At 28.0% G+C, this 18732-nt stretch overlaps 2 protein-coding genes across 2 annotated transcripts; both read left to right on the top strand.

The window, feature by feature from the left end:
• Nucleotides 1-1389: 1389 nt before the first annotated feature.
• ZIGA4 (ARF GAP-like zinc finger-containing protein ZIGA4) lies at nt 1390-8178 on the top strand. The gene is made up of 13 exons (XM_068645967.1): nt 1390-1770; nt 2238-2299; nt 2752-2839; nt 2929-2990; nt 3100-3196; nt 3643-4101; nt 5039-5680; nt 5941-6060; nt 6158-6271; nt 6359-6445; nt 6882-7011; nt 7216-7261; nt 7793-8178. Exons 1-13 carry the CDS (start codon nt 1675-1677, stop codon nt 7845-7847), a joined length of 2058 nt encoding a protein of 685 aa, XP_068502068.1. The 5' UTR covers nt 1390-1674; the 3' UTR covers nt 7848-8178.
• A 2938-nt stretch (nt 8179-11116) lies between these two features.
• LOC137836405 (flavonol synthase/flavanone 3-hydroxylase) lies at nt 11117-16184 on the top strand. Its single transcript, XM_068645129.2, has 3 exons — nt 11117-11571; nt 14309-14636; nt 15972-16184. Exons 1-3 carry the CDS (start codon nt 11117-11119, stop codon nt 16182-16184), a joined length of 996 nt encoding a protein of 331 aa, XP_068501230.1.
• Nucleotides 16185-18732: the final 2548 nt, after the last annotated feature.

The raw sequence follows: 18732 nt of genomic DNA, 5'->3' as shown, positions 1-18732 counted from the left end.
CTAAGGAAAGGTCATTTGGGATCAATTAGGTAGAGATCTTGGGTGTAAGCTCATAGAGAGGGAGAAGGCACCGATTGATGATTTAGGAGACTCTGATGGTCCAAAATAGCAGTTGGAGACCGAGATACCAAGAAGAAAAAAAGAAGCTAGTTGTTTCATAGGTTTTGTAAGAACAATTATTTCTCCCATTTTCTCAATCATTTGAGAAAATAAAATAATAATATTATTACTATTAATATTATTATTTTGTCATTATTATTAATGAAATACATGTATATTATGAGTTTATTATTTTATAATAAAATATTAAAATTATTATAAAATATCAATTATTTTATTAAAATTATAAAAATTTATATACATAAGAAATAATTATAATTTTTTTTTATTAATTTTATGTTATAATCATATATTAAAAACTTGTAAATTTTCATTAAAATGAAAAATAAATTGTAATAAAATGCTTAGAAAAATAATTTAAATATTTTAATTTTTATAAGAATTATGATTATATATACAATTAAAAGACTTCTAATTTTCATGTATTTTCAGATAATAAAAATAAAGTTACAAAACATAAAAGAATTAAAACAAATTACAAAATCCAATCTCCATTAATATTTTTAATTATTATTTTATTAATTTAAATATTAATATTAATAAAAAAATATTTTTCTCTATAATTATTTTGTAACCATCACAGTTAATATACACAATTTATTATTAATTTATTTTCATCAATATATCTCATTTTATTATTTTACTTTTTAAATTTTATAATTTTTTAGAATAAAAAATTATCTATAAATTATAAAAGCTATTTATTTTATAATTATTTTTTATAAATATAAATTTTAAATCTAATAATATTTTTTTATTAAAATTAATTATGGTATCGCACGGAAATGTAAATAGACATACTTCGTGTCCTCATTACTAAAAAGAAAGCATTTAATTCAAGATTGAAACACGGAAACCTTGTTCCTCTCCTTTCACTAAATAATTTCACTTTTAAAACAAAACAAAATCAACAAGAGACAAATAAAACAAAACTTTTGAATTATAATAAAATAAACTTTTATTATTTTATTAATTTTTTGTTAATATATCTTGAAAATTATGATTAATTAAGAGTAAAAGGCAAGTATTGATAAAGAAAAATAAATATATTTTTGTTGTTTTATGAGAAAATATTTTTTTATAGAAAAAAATGTTTTTAATTAATTTTTATTCTCTTAATTAATGTCATTTATGAAATTCGATGATTGGCCTTTTTGTTATTGAGCTATGTACAATAATATATTATGGCTTATCAGATAAAAAAGAAAAAGAAAATAAAAATAATAAGGTTTATCACTTTATGTCAAAATAAAATGATTGGTAACGTTCATGTAAAAATTCCCGACAAAATTTAAATTTAAAAAATGTGACAAAACAAAGTTTCTATTATTTGTATTTTCCTGTTCCCTGAATCATCCATTTTTTTGTGAACCAAAGGGTTTTTGGGTTCTTCGCCTTCTACCTTTCCCCAATTCAGGAACCCCAAAACCCTAGATCGAACACTGGAAAATTTCTGTTCTCTGTTTCCGAAGTTTGAATATTCTCCATTTTTTTTCTCCTGTGACTTCGATTGCAGTTTCTAGGGTTTATTTGTTTCTGATTTGGGGTTTGGTGATGGGGAGCAGAAAGGAAGAAGAGAAGAACGAGAAAATTATCAGAGGTCTCATGAAGCTTCCACCTAATCGAAGATGTATCAACTGCAACAGCTTGGTAAATTCAACTCCTTTTTTGAATTTGATTTTCGTTTTTCTCATTGGTTTAGTGAAACTGTGTTGTAGTTTCTAAGGTTTTGGGCTTTGACTTTTATGACTATTTCGAACATGAAAAAATCTTAAGTCTTTGAATTGAAGTGGGGATAGTTGTAGAGAACTTGGAAGGATTGGACACGTTTTTCTAGAATTTAATATTGATATTTTGTTTAAAAATTTTAAAGTCCATTTTTCTCTTCGGATTCCCAGGATTACTTTGATTTAGAGTTCAGACAAAATTTAGTCTTATGTGCATAAGGTTATTATTAAGAAATAGGACTTCAAATTTTATTTTTTTTTCTTTTTCTGGGTTTGTTGTACGATGCTGGTTTACTCTTAATTACTAGAGTAGTTGATGAAAGGACTTGTGAACTTTTTGTCATTGTTATGAGATGATTTCCAGCTAATGGATCCCCATTATTTGTACAGGGACCACAATATGTATGTACAAGTTTTTGGACTTTCATTTGCACCACATGCAGTGGAATACAGTGAGTTCCTTTTCACTTTATTAACTCATGTTTATATCTCTCCCCTTTGATTTCCTTGTCAACTCCTCAATGATCGAAGGAGATGGGGATTTTGATTCAGAAAAAAAAAATGAGCCTTGGTGTCAAGTTTAAGCTAATTTTTATTTTATATATGTACTTTTAAGTCAGAACATGTTTGCAATGTCATTGAATGTTAGATACTCTTGTGGAGGAAAATAATCATGAACATGCATTATTTCGTTAACTTTACTAAGTTTCTTTCTGTTTTTTTAATAAAAATGAAACTATGTGTTCTGCAGTAGTTCATAATAATTTGAGAGAATCTTTAACTCGAAACTGGTCTTGTTATAAATTTCTGCTTTACTTTTGAATTTTAACATGAGTTGAAATCATAGAAAATAATGAAATCCTCGTATTTCTTAAAAGCACCTGTTTATTTTCATGTCCTGCAGTCGTGAGTTTACTCATCGTGTGAAGTCCGTCTCGATGGCAAAGTTCACTTCACAAGAAGTCGATGCTCTTCAAAGTGGAGGTAACCAGGTAAAAGGTTGAAATTTCTTCTTTTGACAGTTGATGCTACCTATATTTCATATTCTTAAATAAGATTTAACTGTGGCTCTTTGATTTAGCGTGCAAGGGAAATATATTTGAAAAATTGGGACTTTCAAAGGCAGCGGTTGCCAGATAACAGGTATAATTATTACACGGTTTGCGGTTAAAGCTATTAAAGTTACCTTTTATTTACCTGTATTAATATGTATTACTTATTGTGTGACATTATGATCTCATGCATTTTGCAGCAATGTTGATAAAATAAGGGAATTTATAAGGAGTGTATATGTGGATGGAAGATATGCTGCAGTGAAGTCTTCAGAAAAGCCTCCAAGAGATGCACAGGCAATATATACTTAGATACTGATTTTTTTCTCTGAATAATTTTTTTTCTTATGAGTGTATTGCTTATTCTTTTATCTGGTATGCTATTCTTCCCCTGCAAAAGATGTATTGGGTTTCTAGAAATATTTTGTGGTTTATGATATTTTTGTGTGCTTCACTTGTTCTAAATACATATAATAATATTAATATTCTATTTAATTCAGTTTTCATAAATAAATAAATGAATAAGATGATCAATCACACTGATATTTTTTTAGCATTCTAATTTCTGCATATAATTGTTTAATGAAACTTAAATTTGTGAATTAATGAAGTAAACGATGCCTTAGCAATGATTAAGGTAATCAGCTTTACATAATTAATTACATTAACTATCCTTGTAGTCCAACAAGTTAGTTTAACCGTTTGGTTTAATGCTGAACATTTATATCTGCAATTAACTGTAGAGCCATGGGATTCATCAAGATGAGATTAGGCGCGCCAGTTCTTATCATTCATATTCTCAAAGTCCTCCATATGATTATCAATATGAGGATAGGAAGTATGGAAAACAAGCAGCTGTGCTTACCAGGAAGCCTGGTTCAGATAAAGCTCGATATGAAGGGAAGATTTCTAGTATTATTTATAGTCCTGGCCGCTTCAGTGATCATGCATATGATGACAGATTTGCAAATGAAGGATCTGGTCCAAGAATTTCTGACTTTTCTGTGTCTAGTGGTGGCGAACAATTCAAATCTGATGTTCAGTCTCCCAATTTCTATAAAGATATCAAGATTAGCAGTCCATCCTATCAAAGGCGTTCTGGTTCCAGTTCGAGTGAAGATGTGTGGTCCCAAGCAAGAAATGCATCTCTGGAAACTAATGTTAATGCCAAGAGAGATGCAGATGGAATTCTTCCTCCGCAGGTATTAAATTATTGGAATATTATCAGTAGAATATTTGGCTTTTCCTGTAGGAATCAAATAAAATATGGCTTGCAAGCTGTTTCTAGTTTAGGATGAAAATTATTATCAGGTAAAATTACGTATCTAAAGTTATCATTGTGGTAATATGGTACAAATATATGAATATGAAATAGGAAAGATTAAAAAAATTACTAGTGCAGCAATATATTTTCTGATCTCTAGCGATAGTCACATAATTCAGGCCAGAAGGATAACAAATCAAGTACACAGAAAATTGAGTCTGATTTTCTTGTTAATAATGGATTTCTTAATCAGTCAGCACTATTCAGAGAAGATCTATTAAAATGTTGAGATGTGGTGTTCTGCATTACTATCTCTTGTGTGAAGTCCAAGCATTCAAATACCACCTTTCTAAAATAACCAAGAGCTTAGCTTGAGCATTCTTCAAACTTGGATTTACATAGCACACACAGAGCAATTTAGTGTAGCTGCTCTAGAAGATCAAATAGCTGGCTCAGTTGCTGACACTCTGGTGCTATAGAGGTGCAATGTGTTGATTTGAAACAAGACCTCTGAACAAAGATGTTATGGCTTTTTTGTCTGGCTATTTTTTGGATTTTAATTTCAAAATGAAATCTATAGATCTAGTAATAGTGACAACAATAAAGGCTTGAATTTAGTAGACGATGATTGATAATTCCTTTCAAGGATACTTCTACTACCGGATACTATCTTACTGAAGCATTTGTAGAGCTGATCACTACACGCTGTAATCAGGGATTTAAAACATTGATTCAAAGTCCTTGGTGAATAAGCATTTTCTTCTAATGATCGTGTTTATTTCACTTTCCAAGTGCTTGTGTTGTGGCCTTATTTCTGTAGCATGCTGATCGGGTGTTTTCTACTTTCATGACATTATTTTGCACTCATACCCCAGAGAACTGCATCTGCACAATCAGCAGACAACAGATTTTCGTCCTTGAGATCTTATAACTCTGGCAGTTTAGTTGATTTTTTCTCTGAACCAGTTCAACCTTCAGAACCACTTCAGAATAAAGCATTTGGCATTCCACGACCACCTGGTCCTACAAGATCTGTTAGCATGGACCTCTCCAAGGCACCACTGGAATCAGCAACAGCATACCACGCTCCAACAGTGGATCTGTTTCAATCATCTTTTTCATCTGCAGTTCCATTTTTCAATGAGAATCAACTTACTCAAGCATCCCAACTTGCATCTGTTGATTTTTTTGCCAATCTCTCTGAGGAGCCTTCTACTGTAAACTCAAATGAAAAGGCACTGGATTTATCTGTCCCTAAAAATGAAGGATGGGCAACTTTTGATGTGCCTCAGAGCACCTCATCTACAGCACAAGTGGAAATTCCAGCCACTGTACCCTCAAGTTCTAAATCTTTACAAGAAGGATTTGATCCATTTCCCACCTCAAATGCAAACACACAATGGCCATCTTTTGAATTTTCTAGTGTCGGTATACATTCTTCACTTACATCTAATTTGTGGCATGATGGTGTGTGGAATGGAGAAGAACAAGTTTCTGCTATGTCAACAAACACTCAAGTAAGTACAAGAATGTTTGGTCAATGGTTGGTTTTGTGTTCTTGTGAAATACTCCATTTGAAATTTGTGTTCCTTGCTTTTATTTGTGGAGAAATTTCAAGATATTATAGAATAGATTGCATGTTGTGTATGTTGTGTCTGTTCTGAAATGAATAAGTTAATGGACACCCTTTGCATTTGTTCCTGGTTAAATTTAAAGATCTTATGGAGTATATCGAAAGCTTGTATAAGGTTTCATGTGTTGTTTGTACTTTGTATAGCCATGGAATGCATTTGAAGATTCTGGTGGCCATCATCCTGTGGATGCCCTTAGTCAAGGATTACAATTTCACAATTGTCCCACAGCTGATAATCAAATTTTGGGATTAAGAGAGTCTGAGGTTGTTACACGCATCCTTAATTACCTTATGACCTTGTAAAATTCACAACCTCTCCTATTTTATTCACTCGCCCACCTTTTTCTTTTTACAAAATCAGGGGTCCAAAAGTGATGGCGTTAAAGGCATAGCCCCTGTTGGTGGATTTGATAATCATGACATCCCATCGCTTGTCAGTGGCTCAGCATTTCCCCCACCCATGCTCCCTCCAATGGTTTGTTCTCTTAGACTGACTGAAAATTTCTTATATTCAATAAAGTGATAGGTTTTAAATAGTCTTTAATATTATTTCTTCTTTCAGGGAGACACTGAACCTATTGGAATGAAATGTAAATCAACTAATCCATTTGATTATCCTCATGAATCTGATGTAGATCACAACAATATGGTATGTCATGAATAGTGAATAGCTAGCTGTTGATCTATTTAATATTTCTAGTATTGCCTCATTAAACTGGTTCCTAGTGATACTGCTGCAAAATTTTAACTCATTGGTGATAGTTCCTCGGATCTCTCTCTTCAAGGTTCCTAGCATGTGATTTTAAATTCAGAATTTTAACTTGCAGCCTTTCTATTTGGTTCGTTTGAATGTTCTGAATTGAAACACCTTCAGTTAAAACCTTTTGAAATTCCACCTCACACCTCAAAAAATCTAAAGGGTTTTAGTTTGTTTTTGTTGCATGGATTCTAATACTCTGGAGTTACTTCCTATGGAAAAGATACAAATATGGCAATGCGAATCATGAGATATAGAAGACAGTGAGATTGTGACTTACCTTCAGTCACCTATTATATCTAACACGTCACTTGTGTTTCAATTTCAGTTTCTTGATATGAGCTCTTTGCAAGATGCACTGCCAGATGCCCTGTTTCCAACCTCCTTCCATAGTGGTATAGCTGAATCTTGGCTTCCTAAAAACACAGTGACCCCTTATATTTCCTCTTCAGGAGAAGGTAGTGCTTGAAAACATCTAGTGAAAATTAAAACATTATTTGTCTAATCAAATATTTTAGTCTTGCCTACTTCCATTTTCTTTACTGTTTTGAATCATCCAGTATGTTTTCTATATTACTCTTGTAAATGCAATTCAAATAATTGTTTTAATGCAATTTTCTTACTGCATTAACTATTTTTCATTTGTTGATAATTTGATTTAGGTGGTTTGTCATTCATGGCTGTGCAATCACCTGGCTCTCAAATACAGTAAGTTGAATACATGGTCCTTTTCTCCTCTGCTTTTCTTTTTTCTTTTTGGATTTTTTTGGTTTCGAGCCATTGAAGTTATATGTGTTTTTTGCTTGTGGATATCATTCTTTCTACCAAGACTGGAAATATTTGGCATCTGTTTCTTAGCTGTAACTGTAATCATTAGTGATCAGTGGTGCACTATTAATTCATCAATAGAACACTACGATACTCACCAAGGTGTCAGGCAAGTAAATGATACAGAAAGACCTACACCTGGGTTGGGTCGACAAGCTTATGCACTAATCACCTTTTTTTAGATACGATCGAATTCCATATTGATAGTTGGCTGCTTGGTGGTGTACTGAATGAACATCTTCATTAAGCAACATAAGATTCTTTTTATCCTAAGTTCCATCTTTAATAGTTCTGTTGAGCATGTTTCATAATTTGTTTTGGTACAGCAGTACATTACAATGTGGTCTTTTTTTTTATCTCTATGTTGTCAAAAGAAGTGCTGTATTGACTGAGTTGCATGCATATTTACAGGAACATCCAGACACCAGAACCAGTTGCTTCATTTGGGGGAAATCCTTTTGCATAGGATTGTTTTGTGCCGTTCCTTTCATATAGAAATTCATTGGTAGGAAGTCGTTGAACGTGGAATTATTTAATGCTTTGTGGGAGCAAAAGTGGAGTAGTGCCTTGCAATTTTAGTCCCCGGTATATTCTGCCCTGATCCAGCAATTGCAGTACTGGAATTGAGAGACATTAGTTAGATTTCTTGATGTTTATTTTGTGATCTGGCTGGGACTGAACTTCACCATTTCAGCAACTATTGACGGTAATCCACCTTTGTTCATAATTATACTATAATTGTAATTATCAGAGCTTCAGATGTGTAATGCTGGTTACATTTGTTTTCTTCCGGTTTAGTCTGTTTAGTCACTGTTTATATAATTTATAGATGAATGATCAACCAACCCATCTTTTTTTAAAATTATAATGGTTTTCCTATTAACTGTTGTAAAACGATTTCAAAAATATAAATTGCTTATTATAGAATACAAAATTTAGAACGAACACATTCAACTTAAACTACGAATGTAAATTCTAGAAATTTTATGTATATTACAATGTATAAGAAAAAGAAAATGTTGTTATGTTCAAGCTCTCTTTCTAAATTTGGTCTATTATTGTAGTGACATCAAAGCTAATCTTTGGGTTGATTATTGAGAAGATACAATATCTTACTCTGTATAAAAGAAAAACTTCATGTTTAAATAGGAAAATCTTGATCTTTGAATCAAAAGATAAGAAAGAAGAAGCTCATGTTGGTGTCATGAAAAATATAATGATTAATGACTTTGATTTAAGATAGATTTTATTGAGATACATTCTATCACTAAAAGCATATTATGAAGTTATTTCCAATACTTTCAAAATATTTCATGCTTTTAAATGTCTTAAAATTAAAAACGTTTCTACGAAGCTTGAGCCTTAGAAAACCAAGTTTGAAACATCAAATGATATTATCAAAAGAAAGTTTAAAACTCAAGAACGAAAATAAAAAAATTGTGCAAAGAGAACAAAAATATAAGAAAGAGACTTGTCAAAGCACAAAGTTTGATAAAGTTAAAGAATGAAGTCACTTTAGAAATTGAAAGTCTTGAAGAATGTTTTGACCTAAAAGCACTTTCTTCAAAAAAAAGTCATATTCAAATTTACTATAAGTGAAAAGTCTTTTAATCTTCTTATAAAAAAAATCAAAAGGCCTCATAATAAAACTATAATTGGATATGAGGAACACAAGCTTCATTGTAAAAAGCATGCATATATTTTTTGTATTGTCTATTGTTATTTCTAAAAAGGAACCACCAAAACTATTTATTCATGAAAGTAATTATTGCTAAAATATTCTTATTTTTTAAATATACTCACACAGTTTAATTTAAAATTAAATATAGATTTTATAAATTAAACAACTATAATTCACTAATGGGTTATCTAAATACTAACAAATATGTTGTAGTTCATAACAATGGTAATTGTTTATTTTGTAGGTTATTAAACATTTATTTAGTTATATAAGACTGTTATTAATAATGGATTACTGCAGCCATGTTATTTATTTAAGCTTTCTTGGATTAAAGAAATAGATTTTATCAATGTTATCTTTGAGTTTGCATGTAAACATGTAATTACATTAAGTGGTTTAGCACTCAATTAACTTTAATATAAAACCTACTTAATATCTATCCTATTAAAAATTAGGATTTCATCTTTTTAACCTTGTGGTTGGAATGTAAGAGAATTTTCAAATTTTTTAAAATTTAAAATGCTTGAAATTTAAATTATTTTGATTTTTTTTTTATATTTTCAGATTACTTTGTTTGAATAAATTAATTTAAATTTAAATTTTTAAATTTAAATTTTTAATTTTTATTTTAGATAAACTAATGTATTTTCTACTATGTTATATTTTCTTTGAATGTATGAAGAGATCAAATTATACAAAATTGTAACTTTTATGAACTATTATATTATTAATAATTTTAAATAAAAAATAAATGTGTCGATTATTTAAGTTATAAATATTTATGTAAACTTTTATCAAAAATAAAAATTAATAAAAAAAATTAAATAATTCATATTTTAGTATATTTTAAAAAATATATAATATAAATTAAATAGCAAAAAATATTGAATTAATATAAAATTTTATATGCATACTAATAAAGTATTTTAGCATTGTGGTATTTTTTATAGATGCCATTATTTTAAGACGAGATAGATCAAAAGAAATTACATAAATAATTTTATTATTACATTTATTTTTAGAATGGTCTTTTAAAATAAATTATCATGATATTTTTTTTAATATTTCGTTAACTCTCTTGAGACTATTGAGAGGATTTTTTTTTTCTTTTTGTTTTTTAACTGAAGACACTCCACTGTTCAAATGACATATAACATATTAAAAGTGTAATAAATAAGTAAAATAATTGAAGATGATATACCTCATCCTATTTATAATACTTTAATGGTTTTTTTATAGGGTTTTATCATGAATTTAGTTTCGTAATCATGCTTTTGTTTGTAGATAGTTGACATCATCTAGGGCATCACATTTACACTATATTCATGTAATATATTAATAAAATTAGGAAAACTAAAATGAAATGTATATGTAATTTCACAAATATTTTAATAGTATTTCATACAATCTCTACATAAATTTATTCAATGATTTATAAATATAATCTGAATTCAAGGAGTCTCATAATTGTATATTTGATAACTTCAAAAACTATTTGCGTTTTGCCCTAAAAAAATAAAGACTAAAACGTAAATAATAAATATCTCTCTAATTAAATACTGATAGTTTTCTTGTTCCAAACATAACTACTTAATTTATTCATAGAAGTAATTGCTTGTTAAAAGAAACTGATTTCTTAAACATACTCAAACATAAGTTAACTTTTCATCATTTATAACTTCCAAACTAAAAACCATACTTATTTATACAAAATCATTATATATATACATGCTATAAAGATAAAGAAAAATCAAAGATTATAGTAAGAAGTAAATGATTGTTAAATTGAACTGATATAGCTAATTATACCATTTTTAATAACCTTCATATTATGATTTATTATTTTTTTTATAGTGATAGTTAGATTTGGTTGATTGTTAAAAGGGTTGGTTGATGGTGAAAACATCTTTATATATATATATATATATATATATATATATATATATATATATATATATATATATATATATATATATATATATATATATATATATATATATATATATACACATAACTCCATTGTTATTGTGTATGCATGTTGAAAAAAGTTGCTAATGGAAGTAAAAAGAATACAGAGCTTGGCTTTGGAGGAGCTGAAGGAGGTTCCACCACAGTTCATCCGTTCTGCAAGTGAGAGGCCAGAGAACAGCAAAGCCATAGAAGGTGTCACTGTGCCTCTCATCTCACTGTCTCAGCCACACCATGTTTTGGTGAAGGAAATAGCAGAAGCTGCATCTGAATGGGGATTTTTCCAAATAACTCACCACAGTATATCAGAAAAACTGATCCAAAATTTGCAGAAGGTTGGCAAGGAGTTCTTTGCCCTACCTCAAGAGGAGAAAGAGGGTTATGCAAATGACCCTTCCAATGGGAAGTTTGATGGGTATGGCACAAGAATGACCAAAAACCTTGAGGAAAAGTTGGAGTGGGTTGATTACTTTTTTCATCTCATGGCCCCTCCTTCTAAGGTCAACTATCACATGTGGCCTAAACACCCTTCTTCCTACAGGTATATCTATATATCATCCATGCTATATATTCATTTTGCATTGGTGTTTGTGAAAACAAAACTATGCTATAGATTTTTGGTTTTAGGTGGGATTAAATTAAACATGAACTCATAACAACTGTTATTTCAAATACTTTCTTTCTTTACTTTTTATTTTTGGTAAAGAATAAAATAAATAAAATGAAAAATCTAAAGATGTTTCTGGATACAAAAATTACTACACTACAAACAAATTATTAAATAAAAATTGATTTTAGAGACCAAAATAATTAATTATTATTTGACTAAGTTAAAAACTATTTTATAAATTAAAAAAAAATATTGGTATTCAAAATAGTTTTTATTATTAATAAAAAATTTAAAATAGTTTCTAAATTGCTATCTAAAATCATTAGTTACCAAATTTTTTTCAATCAGCAATAAAAATTTAATAAATAGGAATACTAGGGGTACTCCAACCCATGTACAAAAATTTTCTATGCTAGAGAAATGAGGTTTCCAGATCAAATGCTAAAACATAGACATATTCTACACATATATATGATAATTCAAACTTCTTTAAAAACAACAGGATGTCAATACATAAATCAAATTATCTATCAAGGAATCCAACAACTTAGTCCAAATTAGTTACCAAGATTTTACTACTTACTACTTTATATTCTAAATTAGTCTCTATTAGTCTTTTAAGGATTAACTTAGAATCTAAAATATTAGTAACTAAAACCTTGGTAGCTAATTTATATATTAATTTAAAAATTATTTTATAAATTTTTATTAATAATAGAAGTTACTTTAGATATGAATATTTTTTTTAATTTTTAAAATAATATATAATTTAGTAAATAGAGTGTTTAATTATTTTTTAATCTAAATTTAGTTATTATTTAATGATTTTTTAATGATATTTATAGTCTAATAGACAGATTTTATAAAAAATTTAAACTAGTTGATGATTCCTTATGCACCATGCATTCTACTACCAACAAAAACATAAAAAAAAAACACTTGAAAAATTCATTTCGTATATAAAGATTGCTAGTAAACCGATTTTACAAAAATTCTTAGATGATTCCTTATTTACAATGCATTACTACCAACAAAAACATAAAAGGGTCATATTGAACCTATGCATTTAAGATTTTAAATTTCATATCAAACATGCAAAAATCAATGTAGTTATTGCACATTGGAGTTTTTTTATTTTTATTTAGCCAGTTAATATAGCATAATGAAAATGTTACCAATGTGTATTAAATGTGAGTCATTCACAAGAAACAGTCAATTAGCAAGTTTAAAGACAGTGAAAAGAAATTAAGTTGAAAGTTAAGCCATTTATGCATTGAGGTTTGTTGTTGGTACTTATAAACACTATGTCCATATATACAAAATATTAATATGACAAACATGTTTTAGAAAAATCATCTTTAATTGAAATATTTTCAAAATTTTATTTATTTTTATTGAGTGCATAATTTTTTTTTTCATCTCTAATATAATATCTAAAGAATCCATTAAGATAATACCAGATAATATTTTTAAAATTTTACATAAAATGGATGGAAATTCTTGCTACTTCATCAAATGTATGCCTAAATGTACTTTTGGTTAAGTTTTGTGAATCTACATATTTTAATAAATGTGAATATTTAATTTCTAATTTGATCTTTCAGACTATAAAACATAAACAACTATAATTAAGTGCTAATATAATTATGTGTATTTGAATTAAGAGGAGAGAGAGAAAAAAGGATGAGAAAGAGAATAGAGAGTGTGGATGGTTGAATTAAGAGAAAGAAAAGAGAGATAGGTGAAAAGTTTATAGTCTACTTGATTTCTGTAATACAATAAAAATAATTTAATGTAAAAAGTAATTTTAAAAAATATAAATTCAATTGAAATAAGTTTCAATCAAAAATAAAATATTAATGAATAAAAATTATATTTTAGAATAATAATATTATAAAATTATTATAAAATCTTAATAAATAAAAATCATATTTTAAATAATAATATTAAAATGTAAATAGTTTAATTCAATTTATTATTTTAATTTTTTATAATGAAAATATACATATTAATTAAAAAAAATTAACTATATAAAAAATAATAGATAAATGGGTTCATAATCTATTATACACTTAAACAGAAGCAAATGCTAACTTATCATGACAATGGTAAGTAATTTAATATCCTTAATGGCATGGTAAGAGTTTCTTATTGTTAAAAAACATTTATTGCCACTGAAAATGTATTACCATATTTTAGTAATTAAATTATATATTAATATGCAATTAAAATTGTTTGGTTTTGAAAAACTAGAAGATGAAATATATAATTAAACTAAAGAGATTAATATTCTACACTGATGAAATTATGAAAACCATGTAAATAACCAATTTAGATTCTTCTGGTTTGATTTGGTTTTGCTGTCATGACTACCTTTCTCTGCTGGTTTGGTTTGGTTAGGTTTTGCTGTCATGACTACCTTTCTCTGCTGGTTTGGTTTGGTTTTACTGTCATAACTACCTTTCTCTGGTTTGATTTGAATCTAGGGTTAGAACACTCTTAATCTTTTTCTGGTTTGATTTGAATCTTGTATAAGGGTTGAAACACGGTTGAAGTGTCCCTCTTAATTTATTTTTATTCTTTGTCAATAAAAAAAATAAAAACCATGTCAACATAAACTGTGTATCTATTTGTAGGTACTAATTAAGGTATGATGTGTGTGTGACAGGGAAGTGACAGAAAATTACAAGAAGGAGATGTTAAGGGTAACAGAGAAGGTTTTGGAGGTTCTATCTGAAGGGTTAGGGTTGGAGAGAAAGACTTTGAAGTCCAAGTTGGGAGGTGAAATGATAGAACTTGAAATGAAGATAAATATGTATCCACCATGCCCACAACCACATTTGGCTTTGGGTGTTGAGCCTCACACTGACATGAGTGCCCTAACCCTACTTGTTCCTAATGAAGTTCCAGGTCTGCAAGTTTGGAAGGACAATAACTGGATTGCAGTCAATTACTTGCAGGATGCACTCTTGGTTCATGTTGGTGATCAACTAGAGGTAAACTATTTATGTTGTTTTGGGAAGTGAAAAGTAAAGATGATAAAATCAATGGAACTACTTTGATGATGAAGAAAAAGTTTTGTTAGAATAATTAAGGTTTTGTTAGAATTTTAAGTCTGAGTTAGATCCCACATTAAGTAGAAATGAGGTTGGAGAGTAATATATAATAAATAAGATTCTGAAGTCTATTGTTTTAAGGATTTTGGTTGGTTGTTAGTGATGTTTTGGTGTTTTTATGTGAATTTATTGGTGCCGAATTATCTTGGTAATTTTTTACAGAAAAAAAAATTAAGAGATTTTATGCCGACATATTTTAAAATTATGTTTTTAAAATATTTTTAATCTCTATCTTTAATAATATATTAATTTATTAGTGTCACAGAAATATGCTTACTTTTAACTTAATAGAGTTGCTATATATACGCACATGAAATACTGAGAAATTTTGTTAATTGAAATGTAATTAAATTAAATATTACAAATAACAAATGTTTTGGTGATGCTAGTTTTAATGTGCAAATTTTTAGATATAAAAGACTTATTTAACATTTTATATGATTTATTGTATGATTATCTATTTTGTTATTTATATTTTTTCATTTTATTCTTTTTTCTTTAAATAGATATTTTAAATTTTTATTTATTTTTCATCTATTTTAACTTTTTTTTTTCTTTGTCTTTAAACTAGCGTGACATTTTTTTAATATGTCATTCATCCATGTATATATTACTTTGATAATTCAATCACTACACTTTCACTTTTCTCTTTTAGAGTATAATTGAGAAAATATTATCAAATTTTTAAATAACAGATAAATAAATATTTAATAAAGTGATAATAAAGACACGGTGGTGATGGAATATATGTTCCCTTCAATAATAATATAAAAGTGTGTTAAACATTTATATAATTAACATTTATAATTCTAAATAAAAATGTTTAATTTTTATTTTTATTTTTTGAGATGTAACATCAATTAGGATATAAATAAATTATAATATAAGTAAATATAAATTTTATTACATTGAACTAATTTTGTAGGATTGACTTATATTTAAATTTTATTATTTTAATATGGTATTATACTTATTAAGAGTCTATCTTAGTATAAATTAGTTAGATATATTGTGTCATCTGGGTCACTATATTCTTATATTTGATGTTTTTGGTGTGAATGTTCAATGTATTTGATGTGAGAAGAATGTTGAAGATATCATATCTATGCAATATATAAATGAGTGAAAAACTTATCTTATTATTTTTTATAAATTAAGTTAAACTTAAATTTCATTTTCTTAATATTATTTTATTTTTTCTTATTCTTGTGATAGGTGTTAAGTAACGGAAGATATAAAAGTGTTCTACATAGAAGCTTGGTGAACAAGGAACAAATGCGCATGTCCTGGGCAGTATTTGTTGTGCCTCCACATGAAGCTGTGATAGGACCTATTCCTTCTCTCATTAATGATCACAACCCACCTATGTTTTCAACAAAAACCTTTGCTGAGTATCGATATCGTAAATTCAATAAGCTTTCCCAATAAGAGACCAAGAGATCATTACTATCGTAAATTCAATAAGTTTTCCCATTAAAAGACCCAAAGATAATGGCAGGCATCCATACTTGATAACATCATAGTGATAAATTTGTAAAGCATGTATGGAGTAGGAGTTATTTATCTGTGTTAAGGAATAAATGTACTCAATTTAGATTATGCTTTCGAAGTAAAAAAAATTCTTATTTCACTGCAGGAAAACTGCAAGTTAGAGTAGGTTAACAACAATCTCAAAGGTAAAAAAACTGACATTAAGGATAAATTTGTGTCGGTGTTGTGTGGGCTAAAAAATGAACATTTTACACGTGTTAAGACAATTGCGTTAACATCATAAAAATGACGTTGATAGAGTGGCCTTAACTCTTTTAAGATGGATGCTAATAGAGTGGGCTCAGTCCTTGCTAAGAGGGACGCTAATAGCATGGACTCAGCCCTCGTTATAAGACACACTTTGGATAATGGTTCTTGATTTTAGAGAGGGTATTAGCCGACACTACACAAAAAAAAAATAATGGGTGACCACAACATCGGTCTAGCTCACACATAGTACAAGTGGAAACAAAATCTGCATTTTGTATGATTTTGTAGGTATAATAACATACCAAATTATACAAATTCATAGAATAAATTTGTGAAATTAAAGTATAAAAATAAAATAAAACTTAATTGGTGTTATAGCAAGAGATCGATGAATCCACAATCTTACCATAACAATGTGATTAATCTAATTGTAATTGGTAGTGTTGAAACTTTGAATTCAATAACTTCAATTTCAATTATAACACATGTTAATGAAATTTAATGCCAAATCCACATACGATTTGAAAGTTCAAATTAAAATCCATTTTTAATTTGGAAAGGAAAAATCATTATGAAAACTATATATAAAAACCACATGAAAATTAAAATTACGTAACATAAGAAGTAGTAATGTGTGTTTAATAAAAACAATCAATGTGTCAATCAAAGAAAGTATGAATATAAGATGGATATTACACAAAAGGAAAAAAAGTGTTCCATTTGACAAATATAGTGTTTCTTGAAGCATCATAGTGAGTGGACAATGGAAAGTACCTATGAAAAAGAATAACAACAGTTAAAATGAATAAAAAACTGAGAAGACAATCAATTAAAGGAAATAAAAATATACAACACAAAGAGGTATTCAACATGTTTATTGAAACACTTAGTAGATGAAAACAATAAACAACTAATTTAACTTATAATGTAAGTGGTCATCTAGAAAGGGGTGATCATCAAAGTCTTTCACATAGTGAGGATGGACCTGACTGTCGTTTCATCATCATAGCTAATTTGTGTTGCATCAACTTTTTACTATGTCTTCCAACTGTACAGTTTCTTTCCTTAATTAGCTCTTTCATTTGCTTCTAGGATTTGTTGTATAAGTAGTTCGTTCTCAGCTAATTTCTCATCAACTATCTTAAGATTATTTTATTTCTTCTTATTCTCGTGACAAGTGTTCAATAATGGAAGGTATAAAAGTGTTCTACATAAAAGCTTGGTGAACAAGGAATGAATGCGCATGTCATGGGCAATGTTTGTTGTACCTCCACATCTAGTTGTGATAGGAACTATTAATGATCACAACCCACCCAAGTTTTCAACAAAAACCTTTGTTGAGTATCATTATGTTAAATTCAATAAGTTTTCTCAATAAGAGACCAAAAGATTATCACATACAGTGTCATACTTGATTACATCACAATAATAAGTTTGTAAAGCATGTATGGAATAAAGTTATCTATCCATTTTGAGAAACAAGTGTACTCCATTTATATTATGCTTTTGAAGTAAAAGAAGGGTTTATTCCATTGGTATTTGGTGGTGTCAAATTTCTTAAAGTAAAATAAGATTATGTTATGTGATATTTGATTAAGAATAAAAATTATGCATTTATATAATCAACTAATTTAATTTATAATAAATATTTGTTGATATTTATCTTTTTGAGTTTTAATATTAAATTATATTAATATTTTTTCTTTTAATTAAAAAGTTGAGTTAAAATTCTTACAAATATTTGATTTTATCAAATTTTAAATTATTTTCAAACTTTGAGCATTATTAGTTTTCAAAAATTTATGATAATTTTCAAGAAATCTCACAATAATTATTTTTCTGTTTTCTTCTAAAGTTTAACTAATATTATCAAATCTTTAAAGTTTGTATCTTTAAGTACCACTAGTAGATACCTTCTATTTTTTACTAAGATTTTGGGTCATTTTATTGAATCTTTATGTTAATAATTAATAGGTCATATAACCGACTTTAGATAATTTACATTCCCTATTAATAGGAAATCAGATCAACTATAGGTACATAGTCCCCCAGTCTCAAGCCGAGCAAACAAGGTGAAAAGGGTTAATAATTAATAGGGTCCAATAACCAACTTTAGATAAGTTACATTCCCTTATTAATTGAAGATCAAATCAACTATTGGTGCACAACCCCCAACCTTAAGCGAAACAAGACGAAGATATTTATCTAGCAAAAAATCAAGAAATAAATCACAATG

This window comes from Phaseolus vulgaris, chromosome 4 (genome assembly GCF_051622355.1).
Source record: "Phaseolus vulgaris cultivar YP4 chromosome 4, ASM5162235v1, whole genome shotgun sequence".
In the NCBI taxonomy this organism is placed as follows: Eukaryota; Viridiplantae; Streptophyta; class Magnoliopsida; order Fabales; family Fabaceae; genus Phaseolus; species Phaseolus vulgaris.
This window is presented reverse-complemented; position numbering and strand designations above follow the sequence as displayed.